Raw genomic sequence first — 23,780 nt, 5'->3', positions numbered from 1 at the left:
TATTTATTCCCTTTCGTTTCTGAGTCTGCGATGATGAAAGCATGTTGATCCGTTGATCATCGGTGCTGTATTTGCTTCGGCTTTTGGTTTTACATTAATTCGGTTCTGAGCTGAACTTGGAAACTACCTCTCCCTTTCGAACCCTGGATTTTACCCCTCTCGACTGTTCTATCCGGTGTCTTAGGGTTATATATATTTTTATAAACTATCCCTGACCCGATTAAACGTTATAAATTTTGGTTCCCATGCCGGGAATCGAACCCGGGCCTTCTGGGTGAAAGCCAGATATGTTCCTTCTTTAGGTAACATTTAGGAAATGAAATGAACACTTAATGTGAGACAAATTGTGTCGTATTAAAACTGGTTAAAAACTTATTAAAGTAATGGGGTGTACATTTTTATTTTATTTTATTAGTGTATAATATGTTATTTTAACCCTAGGTCTGATATGACAACACTGCCATAGATTCCAAATGGTTTTAAAATTCATTATTTATCTAGAGTTTTATTTTTAAATACTACATTTATTTATAAAAATAATTAACACTATTAAACCATAAATTTGTTAAATTAAGCCACAATAATGTTTCTTTCAAAAATTTAATATTAGTTCACTTAGATATTGTGAATTATGAATCTTTACTACTATTTGGACTAGCTACAACCATAAACTTAATTTTTAATAATTTTGTATTTTTGATATTTAGATTTTAAAATCATCTACAGCATCTGTTTTTCATGCTTTAGCAACCAATTTCCAGTTCCAGTCAGTTTTCAAATGGACCTTTCCTATTCAAACAGTTTTATTAAAAGCTTTTTTTCAAGCACTGAGTGTAGTTACCTGTATCATCGTAATATATCTTTTTCTTAATAATTTTCACCTTGTTCCTAACAGTTCTCAATTAACTGTTGGCATTTAATGAAATGATTTTAGATTTGTGGTAGTTTGAAGGAATTCAAACTTTATATGAGTTTATCTGAAAACAAAATTCAATTTCAGATAGACTGTCCTCGAAATAGAATTTAAAAAACAAAAGACTCGTAATTAAATTAAACCTGTATCATTAATGTACTTAATGTAAAAGGTAATCTTTATCAATTCATCCATTATAAGGTAACTAAAAGAAACACAAAATACACATAACTCAAAGAAATGGTTTGCTCAAAATGGACAAAAAATATATTTTCAGGACCAGCTAAAAGTAAACTCATATAATAATATAGAGCATTTACATAGATAATTGAGATGTTTGTAGATGCATATTGTGCTATAATGATCTTCATTTACTTTCTATAAAAATAAGTGATAATATAGAACCGTAATATGGAGAAAAACAATATTGTAATTACATCTCAAAAATATTTAAGAAGTGTTGAAATATGAATGAAAAAGTTCAAGATGTTTTTATAAAATTATGGAATTATGGGAGGGGAGCACAAATAATTACACATTTTTATTTGTGTTATGAACTGTTTTGGCTCTTTAGTCAACTGCTTTTCTTTAGTTTAAACAACTTAGAGCCATCTTAGACCTCCTTTTATTTTAATTGAATGGCCTGCATTTAGTACTTTTAGAAAGAGATAAATATTTAACCATATATTGTTTTATTCATTTAATAATGACTAGTTATTTTGTTATGTACTATTTTGGATTATACGCCTTTATCTTTACTAAGTTTATAATTTTAGAACTGAAAATACAAAATCAACGAAAAACAGACTCACGTACAATGCTTAAGCTTTGTAGATCAACTCTAAGAACCACTAAAATATAGTTTTATAAGTCAATGTACCTGTTGGATTACATGATACCCAATTTGTGTTTTGCTACTAATATTATTTTAGATGCTTAAAAATGATAATGTATAATTTGAACACATCAACATAGGCCTAGTTTATTCAAATAGTCTCACTCTGTAAATTAAGGAACTTGTCACAAAGTATGCACAACTTAATTAAACAGCTCTTATAAAATGTATGCATATTTTTGCCACTGTATAGGAGTTCTTTAAGAAATTCAGGGTAGTTGAGGTAACTACCCCATTTTTGAGAATCCTGACACTTATGTTACAATAAATTCTTAACCTTAATCGTTTTGGTGCAGGCTTGTGAAAAGCTATCAGATTTATGTTAAGTAATAAATGTGCCATTTTGTCTTCGAGTGTCATTAAACCGTAAGTGTGTTATTTGTACTGTTATTTAGTTTCATTACATATAATACATATTTTTGCAACCCTGTTACTCGTTACTGGTTAGCATAAGTTTAATCTGATGTTCTTGGAACTAAATTCCTGGAGGATTAATAACCTAATTGACACGTTTAATAATCTTTTCTCTCTCGAAATTTGTTGCTGAACTTCTTGCTTCCAAGCAACACCTCGTGTGTCTTGCCCGTAAATAAAGTTTATATTTTTATATTATAAATTAGCCCTTTTATGTGAGATATCTAATCTTAATGTAATAAAAAGTAAATTGTAAATAGAAGAGTAACTTACATTTGATGATGTTTTATTTGGAAGATTAATACAGATAATAGTTGAGGTGATGTCCTTGTGACAAGACCATGTTAAATGCGTGATAAATAGCCAATACCATTGTGATTTTGTTTCAGGTGAGTTTACGAGTGCATTTTGACTATGACTACATCTTCGAGTACTTGAGTGCTGTTTTAGACTTCTAGTCTATTAATCTTCACCTTTTCCGACTACAGCTGCAATATCGAGTCAAGATGCTGACGCGTGTGAGTCGACATCAACGTGAAGGAAAGTAAATTTTAAAGTTTTAGTGAATTATTAAGTTGGTAGGCAAAATTATATAGAACATTGAAACCATCATGCCCACCCCCCAAGATATAATTTAAGTTCATTATTTTGGCAGCATTATTTAAGCAGTTTTTATTTTGGCAGCAATGTGGCAAGATATTATTTTATTTTAACATCTAGAAGTGGTGTTTGTAGATTTTAAGTTTTAATTGTCACAATTAAACTTATAAGTAAACTTTGCAAATTGAGTATTTATTACTACGACCTCAGTGATATTCAACCCCTTCGAGTTTTGTCCATTCGGTACACATTAATGAAGTTCTAAACAATATTAATCAAATAGTATTTGGAACAACTTGTAGAATAAAATTAAAAAGCAGTATATTTTACTCATACGTTATATATAATTAAATTTTGTGTTACAGGATTCACCAGGGCTCCTAACTGAATTCGCTTCAACCTCAGGCGTTATCTATATCACAATGTGAGAGTTGTATAAAACTATTAAATTACATATTTTTACGAAAAGTAACATTTCAGCTTTTACAGATAGTGAAATTTGTAATTATCGTTGACTGAAAACACAAGAATTACAATAAATGGTTTTAACTTGCTTCTGTATCGACATCTATATAACTTGCACTAACAAAATGCTATAATATGGAAGCAAGTTTAAATAGACCATATAAAATGATACAACTTGTTTGACATATATAACTACATAGATGCACATCTAAATTGCACAGTTTTCCAAAAATTACAGCGACAAAAGTTTTCTTGTGTAAACAGTGATTACGAAAAGTATGTAGATACAGTATTATACTAGTCACAGCAACAATTTTCAGTAGTAATTGCAATGGAGCATATTAAATCAATCCACACAAATATAATTAGGTGGAGATCATGGTGGATTTCAGAGGGACACACAGAGGATTAACTCTGATGAGATTGGTTGAGACTCTGTAGACAGCTCGGCTCAGCTTGGAAATTAGTAGGTACCTTTACTGTTTCAATTTGGAATCCCTGAAACAAAGAAGTTCAAAATGATTATTTAGAGCCCTTGTTCAATTTTTTTTTCTCCTTAAAATAATAGTGAAAAAGAATTCCTAGTTAAGGAATGAAGAAAAACTGACAGTGAGGCATTATTAAGTCAATGAGTATAAAGCCAAAGTGCAGTAAGAGCGGATCCAATATTAATTTTTGGAGGGGTTCACCTTGCTTTTAGTTTACCATTATCGTTACTGTAGCAGGCAAGTTTGTATTACAATAAAAAAAGTTAAGAAAAATTTACTCATACTCAAAGTTTAGTTTATTTAGAGTATTATATTTTGTATGGTTACGGTATGAGAGTGATTAAGTTTCATTTTTATATAAATGTATTTTTTTAAATCTTGGAGGGGCCATGCTCCCCCCTCCTTCCCTCTGGATCCGCCACTGCAGTGAAGGTGTTAAATAGATGTATTATAGCTTGACAGTTTGTGCACACTAGTTGATTGTGGTAGACACATTATTGCGCACTGTGATGTTAGAGTACTTAATACTTTCCTTGCCAGCTTAGAACCGGATCTCGTAATCCTAACGGAACATGGACAAAATAAGGAAATAATTGGAAACACAAGGCTAATAGGATATGTGTTAGCTGCAGAATTCAGCAGAGAGCGTTATCGCAAGGGGGGAGTAGCTATCTTCTGCAAAACCCACTTGAAAGATGATGTTGAAATACACAACACACATGATCTCTGTGTATTTCGAACAATAAAGAATATGAAAAAAAGTACTTATGCTCACTCAGTATAAAGCCTCAACAAAGGTGTTAAAGATTTTTTCCAACAAATAAATTACAACTACTGAACTACTAAAAGTGACAGAGCCATTGATCTTAAATTGTTAAAATTAAATTAAGAATATCTTGGAATCAACATTAACTGGCCTGCTTCTGAACTGTTTGATCTGTAGACTTCCAACTTCCTCAGTAACATTGGTATAACCAAAGGGAGGGGGCATGAAAGAAATAGACCCCCTTCCCAGAAGCACTAAAAAGTTTAAAAACTATAAATATAACACTAATCCAACTTTTTAAAACAGCAGTTAAATGTTTTACACACTTATGTAATTTATTTAAATTTAGATTTAATCAGCCATCCTCAGTGTGGTGTGCTGTTCAATCAGATTCATCCCCCAAAGCCAAGTTATAGTTACACCACTGACATGTATTGAAAATTGTATGCTGATGATTACCAGTTGAACTTGGCCATTCTCTTGGCTCAATTTGGAAGGCCATTGCTTGTATAAGTTCAGACATTACAAACATTAGTAAATAGTTTGTAGACAGTGGACTGAATCTCAATATAGGCAAGAGCACTTTCCTTCATGTCATCTCAAGTAATGTGGTGCAGGTATTGATAGACAGAACTATGGAGATTGCTCTTGATGGTGAGTTTTTGGCAGTGTGTGACCAGGTCAAAACTCTTGCATCTTAGTTGCTGCTAATGCAATCCAGTGTGTTATTTGCAGATTCAGAAGTCTGCTGCCAGAATTTGCTAACCTTCAGCTCATACTGTCAATGGTTTACCCTGTTATTTACTACTGACTATCCTCCTTACAGCAACAGCTTCTCAATGTGAGGTTATGTGAATCGCATTTAGAAACTAAAATTCTGCTGTGTGCTTCAGTTTCAATTTAAAAGGATTTGATCTTGTATATCTCCTTATCTTAAGATGGTCATGTTGCTGCCAATGGAATCTGTACATGTACACTCGTGACAATAGAAAGCTCTAGTTTCCCCCATTCTTTTTTATCCAAGACCTTTCAAATAAGGTCACTTAATGGGTCTTTACATTAACAAATTTGGAATTGTCTTTTAACATTGGCAAAGTTGTAACAGTGGATAAAAAGTTCAATTCTATTTCCTAGAAAGGTGCCACGAGTTCCATCCCTCCATATTTATCTATCAAAAACTATATAGAGTGTATTTATAACTTTAACTCACACTGTATTACCTTCTTCACATAAGGGGAATTATTTGTGCCAAATAATTACACTACGAACTTTTCCTGCAGCTTCCTGCAGTCTGCTGCTCTCAGATTAGAGTTGTTGATAACGTGTGTGTCATTAGATAAGGAATCCTTATCTATGTATTCAGTTGTTCATGCTAAGTATATTTGCACTTACCTACTCCACACAAGGGACACTACGCTTAGCAGCCTCCATCATGTAGAGGGTTAACTCCCTCTGCAACTCCTCACAGTCTGCTGCTCTGAGACTGGAGTTGCTGAAGCTAAGGAGTCCTTATCTATGTATCTAGTTGTGCTTGCTAAGTATATTTACACTTACCTACTCCACACAAGGGACACTACGCTTAGCAGCCTCCATCATGTAGAGGGTTAACTCCCTCTGCAACTCCTCACAGTCTGCTGCTCTGAGACTGGAGTTGCTGAAGCTAAGGAGTCCTTATCTATGTATCTAGTTGTGCCTGCTAAGTATATTTACACTTACCTACTCCACACAAGGGACACTACGCTTAGCAGCCTCCATCATGTAGAGGGTTAACTCCCTCTGCAACTCCTCACAGTCTGCTGCTCTGAGACTGGAGTTGCTGATGCTAAGGAGTCCTTATCTATGTATCTTGTTGTGCCTGCTAAGTATATTTACACTTACCTACTCCACACAAGGGACACTACGCTTAGCAGCCTCCATCATGTAGAGGGTTAACTCCCTCTGCAACTCCTCACAGTCTGCTGCTCTGAGACTGGAGTTGCTGATGCTAAGGAGTCCTTATCTATGTATCTAGTTGTGCCTGCTAAGTATATTTACACTTACCTACTCCACACAAGGGACACTACGCTTAGCAGCCTCCATCATGTAGAGGGTTAACTCCCTCTGCAACTCCTCACAGTCTGCTGCTCTGAGACTGGAGTTGCTGATGCTAAGGAGTCCTTATCTATGTATCTTTTTGTGCCTGCTAAGTATATTTACACTTACCTACTCCACACAAGGGACACTACGCTTAGCAGCCTCCATCATGTAGAGGGTTAACTCCCTCTGCAACTCCTCACAGTCTGCTGCTCTGAGACTGGAGTTGCTGATGCTAAGGAGTCCTTAACTATGTATTCAGTTGTTCATGCTAAGTATATTTGCACTTACCTACTTCACACAGGGTACACTACACTTAGCAACCTCCATCGTGTAGAGAGTTAACTCGCTCTGCAGCTCTTTACTGTCTACTGCTCTCAGGTTAGAGTTGCTAATGCTAAGGACTTCTTATCTATGTATCTAGTTGTGCCTGCTAAGTATATTTACTCTTACCTACTCCACACAAGGGACACTACGCTTAGCAGCCTCCATCATGTAGAGGGTTAACTCCCTCTGCAACTCCTCACAGTCTGCTGCTCTGAGACTGGAGTTGCTGATGTTGTGCTTGTGGTTAGCTAGGGGGCGCTTGTCCTCGGCTCCGAGTCTTGTCTCCATCGAGTCTGATATCATGCAGCTGCTTTCTGACGTCTGTAAAATTCGATTCAGATGTACATTTATAAATTTTATAGGAGTTATGACAAAACAGCACTGATCAAATCAAATCAAATCAGTCTTAGAAATCAGTCTTTTATTTCATTACTATGCACTTATAGTGAAACAGAAAGTCTTGTCATATGCATACTGCACAAGTCTGTTGAGGTAAAGTGATGATCCTATGTCATTGACACATATAAGGAAAAGAAATCTTACTTAGGGTAGCATTGTAGCAACTGAATTAGTTTAGAAAATTTGTTTAAAATTTGATAAATTTGCGTTTTGTGATTTGGATATGAAGTACGTCTCTGTTGTCATGGAATACCAATTTATCAAGCAGTGCTGTGTTGTCAACACAGTCAAATGCTTTCGATAAGTCGAGAATTAAATTAGATCATGATGATGTAGCCCCTGTACACCTTGTCGACTAGACTCACGACAGCGTCTATCGCCGACTTGCCATTTCCGAAGCCAAATTGGTCATCATAAAACTAGTTGAACTTGTTAAGAAACTGATGCATTTTCGCTAGGAATAGACTTTTGTAAATATTTTGTTCATGGCTGGTAAAATTGAGTGACTGTAGTTTTAAAAGCAATAACCTACAACATAAAACAACATAACGTTTGTTACTGTACTACCGGAACTTCACCAACCATAATAAGTATAATAATATTAAGTTCATACGTAATCAAATACACTTCAGTTGCAAAGACCCAAAATTGGTAAAATAAATAAAAAAAGCTTAAATGGTAGAATGTGGTGAAGTTAAAAACCTCAATGAAAACTGTTTGCTGCACATTCCCCTGGAAAAATGTAGCCCAAACTCAAGTATGTGTTATCAATGCATACCAGTTATATTTGTTTCACGTTATTTTTAATTACTTCATATTTTATGATATGAACAGTAAGTATAATGAAGAGGTCATTAGTCTGTAGTGTAAAAAAATCAGTAAAAACTCAGAGTTGTAATAACATACAGTAAATGTTACACTTGTAAATAATTCTTTAATTCTCTTAAATAGCTGTTAGTCAAGGGTTCAAGATTACCTTACATTGAAATGGTCTAAACACAACTATTTGTACAAAAATTTCTAAACATTTCAATTTAAATGCTATTTACAATCTAGTTTACTATTTAATAGTTATTATCATGTTCATAACCATATCTCATCAACGCTGTGATTGATCTATATTATTTTTCACGATTCATTAAAAACTAAAATAAAAAAGTTACTTATTTTGGTGGTGAAATCGGATTGTGCTTTAGTTAACATAAATTTCAGAGTCACAATCCTTTTAGATAGTTTTCCTGAAGACGTGAAAAATAAAAAATTATCCTTTGAGGAGTTATAGACATACTTTTAAATTTAGGCAATCTTCGAACCTGACCCAAGAAACTTCATAATATATTGTAGACAAAACCTGACATATACAAATATACGAGTTTAGTTTAGTTCATTTTCATTTATAGTATAGTTTCTGAACATTTTATTTTATAACATTTCTCCACAAACAAAAATATGTGATTTGCTGCTGTCCTATTTCATAAGTAAGCTTATATCTTGTCTGTTTTTACTATAAGCCTTATTATAAAATATTCCTCAATACTTGGTACTATAAATGCCTAAAATTTGTGATCCAAAAACACTTTTGTATTTTGTCTGCTCTGAGGAAAGGAATCGTAAGAAATTTAACTGAAAAATCTAAAAAAATAACCCAACTTGATTGTATACTAATTTCACCAAATAAACTAAATTTATTAGAAAATATATTAAATTATAACGTTTTTGATTTTCTTACCTGGTCCAAGAAAAACTATTGAAGATAAAATGTAAACTTTTAAAATATGTATATGAATTTTTACTTTAGATACATATTGTGGACAAGGCTGACCCATTCTATGATTGAAGACTTACAAAAATTAGAAATGATTAATATCAGAAATTTTTTTTAAAATACATTTTTAAATGGAATTATTTATTTACAAATAGGGAAACATTATTTTCTGCTGTCATATTAATTTATAATATAAAGTAATCCCTACATCTTCGATGTTTTCCATAAGCCTTATTATAAAATATCCTTAAATAATAGGTACTATTAGAATAATTAATGGGAAACTAAAACCGTTTTTTGAAAATTATTTTTCAAATATTTGTAATTAATCAAAATTACAACTGTGGCATATAAATTTATCATCTGTTTAAATGGTCCACATATGTATTTAGTTGTTTATTTATTATCTAGTTAGAGGTTAATGTACACACTGAAGATGGTTTATACCGAAACACGTCTATGAAATAAAATTAATTTTCAAAAAAGGGTTTTAGTTTACCATTAATTATTCTAACATAAAGATAACCCTATAATGTGGAGCAATAACATAATTAGGTACTATAATATACCTACAATTTGAAGTAATCCAAAAAACACTCTTTTCTATTTTGTCTGTCCTCATGAAAGGTATCTTAAAGGAATTTAGCTTAAAAACGGAAAATAACCAAACTTGATTGTACTCAACTAATTTCGCCATCTTAACTAATTTTATTAGAACATATATAAAATGATAATGCTTTTGATTTTCTTACCTGGTTCAAGAAAAACGGCTGAAGATAAAATGTAAATTTAAAAAATGTGTTTATGAATTATTACTTTAGATACATATTTTGGACAAGGCTGACCCATTTCATGATTGAAGACTTACAAAAATTATAAGTTATAGTAATATCAGAACATTTTCTTTTTAAGGAAATTATTTCTTTAGAAATAAAGAAATGTGATTTTCTGCCTTTATATTAATTCATAACACACAGTAATACTACACCTTCACCCTTTTCTATTAGCCTTATTATAAAATAGCCTTAAATACTAGGTACTGTAAATGCCTAAAATTTGAAGTCATCAAAAAACACTCAAAAACACTCTTCTGTTTTGTCTGTCCTCGTGAAAGTTATCTTAAAGGACTTTTGCTTAAAACTAAAAAAAATACACCAACTTGATTGTACTACCATTTTAATTAATGTTATTAGAACATATATTAAATGATGTTTTTGGTGAAATCATGAACCTTTATACCGATGTGATATCCTACCTGTCGCCTTACAACGACGTCTGCTCGTTCGCGAGTGTCCGAGTGGGAGTGAGAAGGTCCTGAGTCTGTCACGCTCTTGGAACCGAGCACAACGAGCGACCTCTGCCGACGGGAGAGCACGGCGTAACTTCGTCGTCGGTCCTTGGGACAGCAGCACCGGGACAAGCTGTCCTATCAGGACAACACAACAGGACCTGCTGGCGTTAGTGTTCTGTCTCAACATTAAAGAGTCGGGGAGGACTTTGAGAGGAAATCTGCTACCAGAACACCAGGGTGTTTTGCTACAGGATACTGGCCAGGATAACGATGGAGCAAGATAATAAGGGAAAGAGTTCTGCAAAGGATTCAGAGTAAGATAACAAGGGCAAGTGTTCTGTCTCAACAGTAAAGAGCCGGGGAGGACTTTGAGAGGAAATCTGCTACCAGAACACCAGGGTGTTTTGCTACAGGATACTGACCAGGATAACGGTGGAGCAAGATAATAAGGGAAAGAGTTCTGCAAAGGATTCAGAGTAAGATAACAAGGGCAAGTGTTCTGTCTCAACAGTAAAGAGCCGGGGAGGACTTTGAGAGGAAATCTGCTACCAGAACACCAGGGTGTTCTGCTACAGGAAACTGGCCAGGGTAACAGCAGGAGCAAGATAGCAAGGGCAAGTGTTCTGCAAAGGAGACAGATTAAAATTATTGGTGAGTGGATTGCTTTATGGTAGAGAAATAGTGAGTGTGGGAGAAAGGATATAAAACCAAGCAGTTGTATAAAGATAAACGGTGTACTTTAATATAGACTACTAGCCAGGTATTGCTTAACTTGCAGACATATCTTTTTTGAGAGCAATCATTATTATCAATTTGAAATTTAAAGGATAATGCTCCATTGGAGAGCATATTAATTCTGAGTACTGGAGTGCAGTGGTTTACTTCACAAAAGGACGCATATTTGAGAGTTACGTTTGAAATGAAGTAACTATGAAAAATGTTGTGTACTCTGTATCAAATTTTGTCATTGTAAAATTAGTTGTCTTAATTAAAACAAAATCCGTATAGTTTGGAAACATCTTTTAAGAAAAGAAATAAAAACGAAAATTTGAAGTACAGACGAGGCAACTTGATCGCTTGTCAATCTGCAACTCAGTGAGCTGGCGACCAAGTAGCACAGTAATCGCCCCTTATGGGCGAGTCTTTCAATCAAACTGAAAGCGATCTTGAGGTTGTTGGGTGATATTTTAGTTTCCATGTTTTTTCTGGAAATCTGTTGATAGTCGAGTGACGAATAAGTCGCCATCGACAAGGTTTCTCGAATTTAACAGTGCGTGGACGGACAAGGCGACTATGTTGGTCAACTCCAGGCGATTCGCGTAAGCGTACCGCTGCTTTTATAGGCCATAGAAACAGACACCACCATATTGAGCCGGCTTATTGCACGTGCTCGATGTTGTATTATCGTGTTCTGTTTAATTTAGTATCATTATTGGGGATTGAATATTGTATCGTCAAAAGATGACTATGATTGCCATTCATTATTCTTAAATAGTTCTTAAACAGTCCTCAGTAAGGCTATATAATTAAATTTATTCTAGTTTTTAGCCTAAAAATGCATAGCCCTCTACTTTCTTATCGTACCACTTAGAATGTCAATCAAACTTCCTCGTTTGTTAACATCCACCACAGTACAGAGCATTTAAGTTCCCCTTCGCGCCAATTTCACTTACCCTATGATTAATTATTTTGGTTCGAGTACTTGGTTGAAGGTGCCAAAAGAGTACACTTTATATCTGTGTATTTCGGATTTGGACACAGAGGGAAACGTTATTGCTCTACAACCTGCAACCTGGTCCCCGACATAGGACGTCCTCGGCTGAGCCCCCAAGAAATTAGACAGTGGGTAAATTAAATTGGTGCTTGGGGATATTTAATTTGTTCTCTACTGTGGTTAGTTGCTATACAATGTTTACAGGTCGGTATGTTGCTGTCGCGTTACTGCTTTCATTAAAAGTTTAAATATTAAGAGAAGGAAAAAGGAGAAGACTAGGCGTTTCTGGACCAAAGGATGCTCCAGAACAAGAATAAAATCAGTAATGTAGCCTTACCCAGGTCATCAGGAGACCAAACCCCTGAGTATACAGCACGCGTGCATAGTCTGAGGTCCATGAACTTTGACGCCGGACCATCACACGCTTTTAATTTAAGAAACCTCATCGCTATTGGTCACTCGGCAAACGAAAGACTCCCACTAGAGGAAGGAGGGAAACCAAAACACCCCCAGGAAATTTTGAGATCTGTTTTAATATGATTGAATTGCCTGTTCATATGGGACTCTAGACATATAGGGATAGTGTCTAGATATATGACTCGTAACAGTTGTATTACAATCGAAAAACAGAAACATGACGTTTCGAGGACTGGTATATGCTTTCTTCCTCAGGGTCCAAATCATAAATCAAAGTTAACCATGTGAAAAGTAACAATTCAACCAGTGAACTTGAAACACGCACTCAATCCAACTTTTCTTTTATGCACAAATGTAGGGTTGTGAACTTGAAACACATACACTCAATCCAACTTTTCTTTTATGCACAAATTTAGGGTTGTAAACGTTATTCCCAATGGTTTTAGTCTTTCATTACCTTTCCACAGTAGGAAAATCAATCAAATTATCTCTTCTCACCTTTATAAAGTGGCACAGATGTATGGCCCTTAAAAATCTGAACTGCTGTGGTGTGAGCATGTTGCAGTTGGAATATGTATTGTGTTATGATTTTTTGTTTGTGCTAAATCTCTGTTGTAATTTGATCTAAGGTGTATGTTTATTGCTTGATGTACAATTGTTTGTCGCCAACTTTGACTTTGATATATTTATCGCCAGGTGTTTTAATTCCTTGATCTTATGATCAACAACTTTACGCCGGAAGAAAGAGCAGACAACAGTTTTCAAAACATCGTGTTTATGTTGTTATAGCATATAGTGCTAGCAAAATCCTATTCTCCTGTTAATACGTTTTTTACGTAACACACCACTGACTGATCAGGAGTTCTCCTAATAGTAACCTGTATGGATTTTCTCTAGGAAGGATAGAAGTTTACTTTGATTTAAAATGGTAAAAGCCAATGATAGATAGTTAATTTCAGATTTTTAAATTATCCAAAATAAAATCAATATCTATGCGTTTGACGTAAAAAGAAGTAGAAACAAATTTGTCAACAAATAATGATTCAGAGGTTTCTCGAACTCTATTTCAAGCCCCAGGTTAGGCACGGTGGTTTCAAAGTGCGCTTATCTTTGGTAATTGGTGGTCAATTATTAGTAGTTCACTTCATAATGAGGTTACATTGCTCATAAATCTAAGAGATTAAATTATATAAAGGGCCTAGTATGAGCCTAACTTTGTCTCGTAACAAAAACACAAAATTCTCATTTGCGTAATTAAAGCGAAATATCTAATAGCTGTAATACAAGTTTCTAATTTGTGGTTACGAAATCACAGCGTGTTCCTTAATAGCAATTGTCTCTATTGCTACTAAAGGTGATTTTTGAGAATAAATTCCTGCTTATGGGTATGAAGGTGTTCGGTAAGAATGAATTTTGGGGAGAAGTAATCGATGGAAAAAGCGGCAAACCCACGGAAGGAATTTCAAAACTATTAACCATCTCAAACAATCAGGTTAATTTATGAAAGCGGGCCTTGAGAGAAGACCTGTCAAACCATCACAAGGGCCAGTCTTCTCAGCTGTTTAAGTCTTCAGTTACTAAGCCAAATTCCTCTATGATCAGTTAGCTCCTACCTGATAAGAGGTGGAGGTAGGTGTGGCCAGGACGCTGATCATGGGAACAGACAGTCCTTTCTACTTAGAGCCTGACATACTTTGGGAGGCTGGTAAATGTTGCGGAGAGAGTTTCTGATGGAGGCTAAGAACTTCATTGTGTTTTGCAGCATAATGGTGTTTCCTAATAATCCTTCAATGGTCTTGCGACCCTTATAAGAATGCTACATCTCTCAACTTATGTCTCCTGATGACGCTATTTTTTGCAGAATTGCTATATTTAGTCAATTAGAATTTTTTAACAATTATAATGAAAAAAGCACCATCGTATATTATTAATACGAATTATGTACGAAAATATAGGTTTCAAATAGTATTTAATAATAACGCTGCATAGAAAGAGCACACTGTTCTTGTCAATCACGTTCATTTGTACAGTCATTTCAAAAGTTCATTTCTTGAAAAGTAGGTGAAACACTGTGAATTCACGACTAAATGGCAATGGTCAAACGAATAATTTTAATATTTTCCGTAAGAATCTACTTGTAATGCCAAAAATTTCCCTTATTAACAAATAACATAGATCAGGTATTAGATTGTTTACCATTTATGAGAGTGGTACATTTTTATCAGATTTCTCATGATCAGTACAGTGGTATATTTAAATATCTTACGATAATCTAGTGCCGTAGATAGAGAACGTGAATCACCTTGAATGCCTCCCGGAATTTGAGTGACATGATGTGATAGAGGATGGGGTTGACGGTGGTGGACACGTAATAGAGAATGCCCGAAAAGTAGGTGACCACAGTGTAGACCTGTATGGCCAAGGGGGACACGGGCTCGTTCCAGTGAACACCGTAGATAGCTACTAGTCGTTGGGCGTGGAATGGCGCCCAACAGATGAAGAAGGCAACCACCACTGCCACTGAAACATTTACAAAGTAATTCTATTTCTAAATATACCACTTATTGCTTCTTTAATGTCATTCATTTTAGAGAGAGAGAGAGATAAAAAACTAAATTCCTAGGAAAGTAAACAAATATGAGCTGGTTTCATGTTGCAATAGCGCTCGAAAACTGTGAATATTAGTGAAATGTTAAGAGCTCTACTAACGTAGTTTGGTTACAAATGTAGGTTTCACTTTGTGAGACTGAGATTGGTTGCATGCCGAACATAAACATGTTCATCAAAAGTTATGGTACCGTCAGAGGTTTCGTCTGAGTTGTTTACTTTCATCAGTTACTATTTAAGACCCAACTAATGCATGTATGGACGTTTGCCAGGAAAGGCTAGATGATCTAGAGGATTTTATTCGCTCCTGTAACAAAGATATGATTGGTGCCATCAAGGTCAACGCAAAGGCGATGGTGCGTAATTTTGCTCACACCGAACTCAAGGGGATCCTGAAGTTTGATAACGATTGCAAGGATGAGCTTGACCTTCATTGATTTTGGGAACACACTTTTCTTCAGGTAGCCAGAGAACATCTAGTCTTGGACATAAATTTTATCGGAAATTCTTGCTCGCAAAATTGCTGATTGGAAGATAATGAAAGGCTTCATTTTACATTAAAATATCGTGAGGTCTTTCCTGTGAGAGTACCGCTTGATGTCAAGGATGGAATGACATCATATCAGTAAAATTATTTTGTTCTCTCTGGGGAAAAGGTACTATCTTAGTGCAATAGGTAACGCCAGTGATGAAGTCAATATAATGGAACTATACGGGTCTGCATCGCTTCGATGGCGTAAAAACTTACACGAGTCTCAATAGTGTTTTCTTCAGTCACTGGAAATCACTCAAGTCCAAAGGGGGTGCCTCAATTTCAGATGTAATGTGACTCATGGTCAGTGAAGAACTCGCATTAACCTCGAGAATACCATGGAGAAGATCAGGTCAGCAAGGTGTGACATGAATAGTATGGTATCATCCGGAGCAAGAGCATTTATTTGGAGGAATTAAGAGGGAGAATCCGACTGATCAAGAAGAGCTCGGAGGAGCATGTTGTTTGGAGACATTCCAGAGTAGATGCAGGAGATACATTAGAAGGTAAATCTTTATCTGATCTAATTTCTTCGTTTGCTATTGCAGAACGACGGAAGAAGGAAGGTCGAAATAGTTACTAGCAAACGTTTGCATGTCTCTATTGAGAATGAAGGAAGGTATTAGAAAATGCCTAAAAAGATTGTCCTATTGTCATCATATAGAAGAAAGGCATTGTACATTTTTTTCTAGATTGATGGATGAAATGCAGAGGAGCTCCTTAAGATCGATTAGGAGTTTTTTGGAGTAGAGTGATCGAGAAAGAGAGTACAATTTTTGAACCAGTAGAGGTGTTTGTAGAACGAGAGTCACTCTCATCAAAGTTGGATTAGAAGTTAACCCTCCAAAAATCCTGCAAAAATTCAAGTTTTGCATTTTTTGTATATTCTCTTTCATATGAATCTGAGGAGTCACATGTACAAAAGTGACTGAGAAAAATTAACAGTCGTGTATAAAATAAAGGCACTACTGGAAGTATCTTAATAGCAAACCTTAGCTTACCTAGCATCTTGAGGACCCTCTTGGAGGATGTAGATCTGCAGGCGCTCCTACTGGCCTCCTGGTGGTGGCTGAAGGAACCTGAGGACTTCTTGAGCAAGGCGGATCGCCGCAGTCGTAGTCCAATCAGTGCGTACAGCACTGTGATCACAGTCATGGGAAGCGCGAAAAACAGGAACGTCGAGATTTCGAAGGAGTGCTTCACGATGATTTTCACCACTTGGCATTGGATTTGATCTGGACGCGAACCATCTGTCACACCGAACTGGAGGGCCTGCAGGAGTACAAAAGTTCATGAAGACAAGGATTGCTTTAGGTCAGAAGGGTAAGGAACATCGGATGTAGGGAAGGCAATAAAAGTGGTGATGAAGACAAAGAATCATTACTAAACTGTTAAGTTGTTTACTGGCTTTGATTGTCTTATTTCATTAGTTTCTCGTCGCCAGTCTATTGCAAAAAGCTTTATTTTCGTGTTGATGCGTAGTTTTCTTATATCTCTGTTATTAATTTGTCATTGACTGTGGTATTGTAACATACTACATAATTTTTTCAATATGCTGTGCACAAACCTTATACATCTTTTTATGTTTTTTTTTTCGAGAAGTGTTCAACTGGATTATTTAATAATAAATAGTTATTGTAATAAAACGGTTAATTTCAGTTAGATATTAATTATTTCTTTTACGCATTTCAAAATATAAAAATTATATGGTGCGAAATGTTTTGTTGGCTAAGCCTAAAAGAAGGTTCTTTTTATCAAGAAACAAGATGTATATCCTACCACCAATATTATAACCAAAAATAGATTTTTAAATTTTACAAAATATTTTTGACACAAGAAAGACATCCATTAATTTTGATACCCTTAGGCTTCAGGTAAAAGAAATATTTAAGGTCAAAGAAATTACTTTAGAAAATGCATGGAAGTGTTGAGACTGTCTAAAACCTACATGAATATTTACAACGTAAATGTACACACTTTATTTCCTTTCATTTCGTAATTAGTTATGAAATTAAAAAGAAAAAAATATTTTAATTACAAAAATTTAATAATTAATCATTTTAAGTCTAGACTGTTGCAAATAATACCTAAATATTAATATTTTTAAATATGTGATTTGAAATTCTAGCTCAGAACCATTTATTATAATATTACGAAAGGACAGGCTCAGGTGATGTTTATTTACATGCCTCTAAGGTTATAAACTAAGAAATTAACAATTCAACTTCCAAGGATGATAAACAAAAGTAAGCCTAAAATAGCAGAAAAGTTTATGCTAATTATCTGTTTAGCAGTAATGGTACAAATAACAAGTCTTTAAGCATAAATTAATTGGCTCAAAGAACAAAGCTCAAATATAATAAACTTTTCAGGCTTTGAAGCCGCTGTAATAAATAAACAACTTTAACGTCATCAATAAATATAATTCTCTTCCAACGCTTTCCTGTATAATAACCCTAAAGTTCTTTATTTCACCTGAAAATTATTAATACAAGTTGAACACAAGCTCCAAATGGTTTTGACGTGACAACGTCTTAAATTAGGTTGCGGCTCGGAGTCACTCATGAAAAAGTGTAACGCCCGGTAACGTTACGATGCCCGTCCAGTGGGTCCGCCGCACGGGATCCGCACGGGATAAAGCAGATAACTGTGGGTCCGCCGCACGGGATAAAGCAGATAACTATGTTTATTCGTGAAAATGTGGATTGCTTAGATTCGTCATTTACAACAACTACAACAATAAAGGTAAATAATTGTACACTGATATTTCATTATCGTAAACTATGATTGATTGATTAATTGTTAGATTGACACAAAAGTTGAGAAACTGAGTTTATAGGTTATGTCATACTATTGACAAATGTTGATAGTGTTAAGTAAATTATTAGTTTAAATCACTCTGCAATCAATCGTAATTCAGTCGATTGAGAAGAAACAGCGCGTATTGCTAGTCAAACATTTAAAACAACAAATTATAACCTCTAACCTGTCATAACAGTGCGACCAAACAAACGAACTAAACCGACCGACCAATCACCACGCGCGGAGTTAGAATTTAACTGTGTTTAGCAAGAATTTCAAATTCCAATTTTAGTAAATGTTTTATTCAACTTTACCATTTACAATAAAAAATTTTAATTAATTTCAAATTATGTACAATGTTTTAGTAAACAAAATATATTTCTATAGTTAAAATTTGTGCAATTCTTATTTTCATTCAATTCCTTGTTCCTATTGTGCAATTTAATAATATTCATATCAATAAATATTCTACCGAGAAAAAGACGTTGTCACGTAAAATCTTCGCCCGTAAAACCGACTTTACAGGCAACCATAATTTTTTTTAGTAAATGATAAATTTTAAAAACGTAATGTCACATTACTGAATTAAAGTGTTTGTTTAAAGCTACTAACTAGAAAATTTAGCATTCTGCAATAGTAAAAATTGAGCACTTGAATTTAGCAATTAGCACTTATGTACAAAACGATATATTAAACGTTTATGTTACTTAGTTTTACACAAAAAGCCCATAGGTTTATACACTATCTGGCCAGTTAGTTAAAGAATCTGTATATTACACCAAAATATATGTCTATGCTTTTACATACTTTTGCATTTGCAAAACATTAAGTTCCCTTACATATTTTAATAAAAACTCCACTCCCAGAATTCTACCATTACTTTGATGGGTAAAATACAAATATATGATATATTTAATATATTATATAGATTGGAATGTCATATTTGTTTACACGAGCAAGCAGGCGTAATGTATTACTCTGGTTATGTCTCGGTAATTGTTTGAATAAAAAAAACTCGGATATGGAAATATATCTTAAATTTATTAATAAAAATATAATATTTAAAACAAGCACTTGTTATTTTGTCTTTTGTCGGTGTTATGTTTTTAACGTATAAATACACGACCTGGAAGCATAATTAGTGTTCAGGTAGACAATACTGTAGTCCACGGGTGTCGACATGGACTTTCTATCCAACAAAGTAAAAACGTGAGGTAGCAACCCTCGTCACAATTAGGCGTGGACCTATAGTCCTACCTATCCATCTACCTCTACAATACAGTAAATACTCTTTTGTTGAAAGATGTGTAAACATGAAACAATTGAAGTTAAAAATTAAAGTAACTTAATGAGTTAAAGTATCCAGGGAGAATAGCATGTGTGAAGCGGAGTTATATTAGTTTACAATGGTATTCGTAGCATACATTACACATACGGCTTTTTATGGACGCGTGGTTTTCTACAATATTAGCAGTGATACTGATATCCTAAAATTGATATACTGTACAGCGTGAACCAGGACTACTGGTTATAGCGATATAAAAAATAAAGATATGAACTCCATTTCAATTGTACCCCGCCTATTTTGTAGTTACAGAATTCGATAAAATTATGTTGAAACACCAAAAAATCTTGAAGGAGTATTTTTGGGGTCCGGGGGTTATTTTCTCGAAAATATTAAATGTGAAGGTAGGGCGTGTGGTGCCTCATTTTAAAGATCTCTGGACACATCATTAAACAAATAATGTTTCAATTTATCTTGCAGTAAATGTACAGGGTGTGAACAAAATTCTAATAAAATCAGCTTTGTACGGTTTTTTTGTTACTTTATTCAACAACTTATGAAACTCCCAATGTTACCCAAAATAGTTGAGAACCTATCTCTAAAAAAAAAACTAAGAAATTTCAGTTCTAATAAAAGTCAACTTTTTAAAGTTATTTACATTTTGAAAATTAAAAATATTTATAACTAAAAGATAACTGATACAACCGTATATTTTCCATTACACCAAATTAAATGTAGTAAAAAACAATGTTTTGTACTTAAACTTTGGGTTTATTTGAAGTGGTTTCGTTTTAGTAAAAAATTAAAATTTCAACTGAATATATCTTAATTTGTTTTCAAAAATTTTTATCCAAACAATTAACACTCTCTAAATAATACCGGTTTAAAACCCACAAAATTGTTGCAGGTTCTCAAATTCTTATAATCCTCTAACACAGCCTACTAGTCCAATGTCTGTCCATGAAGCTGCAAAGCAGTTTGTCTGATCTTCATGTTCTCATGTTTTTACCTTCTCTGTAATTTGACTATCAACCTGTCATCTGATAAGGTACGCATTGTTCTTTTTGTAAACACTAACAATAATGCAGGTTTTGCCATTGTTATAAATCTGGTGTACTAATTTTGAAACAGTCAATTCATTACAGAACAAACTGTTCCTGAACCGTACATGCCGTAAAATTAAAGTATTTTTTTCCGTTTTATTTTATTGACGTGACAACGTCTTAAATTAGGTTGCGGCTCGGAGTCACTCATGAAAAAGTGTAACGCCCGGTAACGTTACGATGCCCGTCCAGTGGGTCCGCCGCACGGGATCCGCACGGGATAAAGCAGATAACTGTGGGTCCGCCGCACGGGATAAAGCAGATAACTATGTTTATTCGTGAAAATGTGGAGTGCTTAGATTCGTTATTTACAACAACTACAACAATAAAGGTAAATAATTGTACACTGATATTTCATTATCGTAAACTATGATTGATTGATTAATTGTTAGATTGACACAAAAGTTGAGAAACTGAGTTTATAGGTTATGTCATACTATTGACAAATGTTGATAGTGTTAAGTAAATTATTAGTTTAAATCACTCTGCAATCAATCGTAATTCAGTCGATTGAGAAGAAACAGCGCGTATTGCTAGTCAAACATTTAAAATAACAAATTATAACCTCTAACCTGTCATAACAGTGCGACCAAACAAACGAACTAAACCGACCAATCACCACGCGCGGAGTTAGAATTTAACTGTGTTTAGCAAGAATTTCAAATTCCAATTTTAGTAAATGTTTTATTCAACTTTACCATTTACAATAACAAATTTTAATTAATTTCAAATTATGTACAATGTTTTAGTAAACAAAATATATTTCTATAGTTAAAATTTGTGCAATTCTTATTTTCATTCAATTCCTTGTTCCTATTGTGCAATTTAATAATATTCATATCAATAAATATTCTACCGAGAAAAAGACGTTGTCACGTAAAATCTTCGCCCGTAAAACCGACTTTACAGGCAACCATAATTTTTTTATTTCAAAAAAGTGCTTACACCACTGCGAAGGCGTTTCATATGTTGATGGTTTTGAGCGAATGTTATCAAAACTGCAGCTGCCGCATTATACGTACGCTGGATGCTTTCCTGAAAGACTTCACTACTCACACAAGGTATTAGGAAACTTAGCTGATCGTGTTCCAGAAACTAGAATTGCGCATTGTGATCACAACAAAGGTAAGAAGATTACGAGACCAGATAGAAGCGAAATAACTGCCGATGTTTTAGCGGCTGATCTACAAAACTCGCAGGACTCAAGACAAATAGTAGCTGCTGACCCTCGGTTGAGTCAAACGACAGTTTGAGAATCAAAATAATTTTATCGAATTCTTTGGCCACATAATGAGGGAGGGGGTACAATTGAACCGGAATTTCCATCTTCACTTGTTTTACCATTATGGTTAGTAGTGGCCCATGTGGTCTGGTCCACCCAATGTACAAAATCTATTTAAAACAAACATAGTGGTCCCCAAGAACAATTAATTACCTCAGATTTTAGTTTCTTTTAGTATTAGAGATGTAGTCTGGAAAAGTTTTTGATACAAGTATACAATAATAAACCTTTTTAACACTTTTGATATATTGTATTATCTACAATGTACATTTCAAATTCAACGAATTCATCGTCAGGTACTTGTAGGTATATTATTTACTTTTCTTTACAATTAAGATTAATAATAATAATTACAATTAAATAAAAATTAATTAAGGTAATAATTTACCATAACCTACAAGTACCTGACGATGAATGCGTCGAATTTGAAATGTACATTGTACAAAATACAATATATCGAAAAGAATTAAAAAGGTTTATTATTGTATATTTTATTTCAGTTTTCTGGTTCGCCGGGGATTGAACCAGAAAACGTAGACGATTGGATAAAATAGATAGGAGACGATATTGTTCACTGTTGTTAAACATGTGTTTAATTTTGATTTGTTGCCTTATAATAAACTATGTTAGTAAAGAATGGGTTTACAGAGTCCTCAAAGTTTTTAATAGTAAAACTTTTAACTGGGAAACAAAATTAAAATGAATAAGTTTTAGATTAAATTTTTTATCCGTCCTAAATCCTTGCGATGACCAATAGCACTTAGCACTTGGAGACAAAATGATAGCAAGTGACAGATAATGAATTAAGACAAATGATAGCTATACATGGTACACAAGTATAGCTATCACAGTATTGAATACCTGTTAACCTAGATTACTCTATATTTTATAGCCCAGGTGTCTCCGATGTCAAATCAGAGATTTAAATTTGAGCCTCTTCGCCGTCGACTTTTTTTGGATGCCTCCAGATTCCAAGAATTAAGTCTGTGACAGCTTTAGACTTCAGACGCTGCACTAAGAGGAAGATGAACTGAAGCTAAACTCAATAATTGTTTACTTTGCTTAGACAACTTTTTCAGATGCTTATATTTTAGGTTTAGTAATAATTTTTAACACTTATCAACTTCTGAGTTTGATTACAGAATTATACTCGTATAACATTGAACAGCATAATTGTCTGAATAAAAAATAATTTATAATGGCGTTTAATAATTACTTGAGCAAGTTCCACATAAATAGCCTAAATACTTGAGTTTTTGCAATCAACAAAGGTTTTTAAAGTTAAATTCAAAGTCATTTAAGATACCTTCCCTGAATACAGAAAAAGTTGACTTTTTTCATTACGCTACGTTAAATTATAGGCTTTGAAAGAAGGAAATTTAGGTAATTTGTAGCCAGGTACATATAATATGGCTAAAGATACATGTGAAATTTTACAGTATGTCATGATTTAATGCTTCAGATAGTGGCACGTTTTTTATTATTTTCTGACTAAAGAAAATTATATTAATTAATTAAACGTATTTAAAAAACTACATGCTTTTTATATTTTTCAACTGAAATTATCTTTTTTTAATAAACAACACATCAGACCTTGAAGCTATAACATAAATTTTTCAACCGAAAAAATCGATTTTGTCAT

General features: G+C 34.0%; 1 protein-coding gene across 8 annotated transcripts in view; it reads right to left on the bottom strand.

Moving 5' to 3' along the window:
• Positions 1-384: 384 nt before the first annotated feature.
• Positions 385-23,780, bottom strand: part of LOC124361990 (pyrokinin-1 receptor-like) — a 298,750-nt gene continuing 275,354 nt past the window's right edge. For 4 of the 8 annotated variants that reach the window (XM_046816116.1, XM_046816117.1, XM_046816114.1 and 1 more), the window contains 5 exons: positions 16,668-16,938; positions 14,830-15,047; positions 10,361-10,531; positions 7,068-7,262; positions 385-3,785 (listed from right to left, as the gene is read on the bottom strand). In XM_046816116.1, coding sequence (XP_046672072.1) covers positions 7,068-7,262; positions 10,361-10,531; positions 14,830-15,047; positions 16,668-16,938 — 855 coding nt within the window. In that variant the 3' untranslated portion in view covers positions 385-3,785. Of the gene's footprint in view, positions 3,786-6,730; positions 6,813-7,067; positions 7,263-10,360; positions 10,555-14,829; positions 15,048-16,667; positions 16,939-23,780 lie in introns of those variants that run through there. The other 4 variants (XM_046816118.1, XM_046816115.1, XM_046816120.1 and 1 more) reach the window with 4 other exon arrangements.

The sequence above is a fragment of the Homalodisca vitripennis genome, chromosome 5 (genome assembly GCF_021130785.1).
Source record: "Homalodisca vitripennis isolate AUS2020 chromosome 5, UT_GWSS_2.1, whole genome shotgun sequence".
NCBI lineage: Eukaryota > Metazoa > Arthropoda > Insecta > Hemiptera > Cicadellidae > Homalodisca > Homalodisca vitripennis.
Note: the sequence above shows the minus strand (reverse complement) of the source record. Positions and strands in the feature narration are given on the sequence as shown.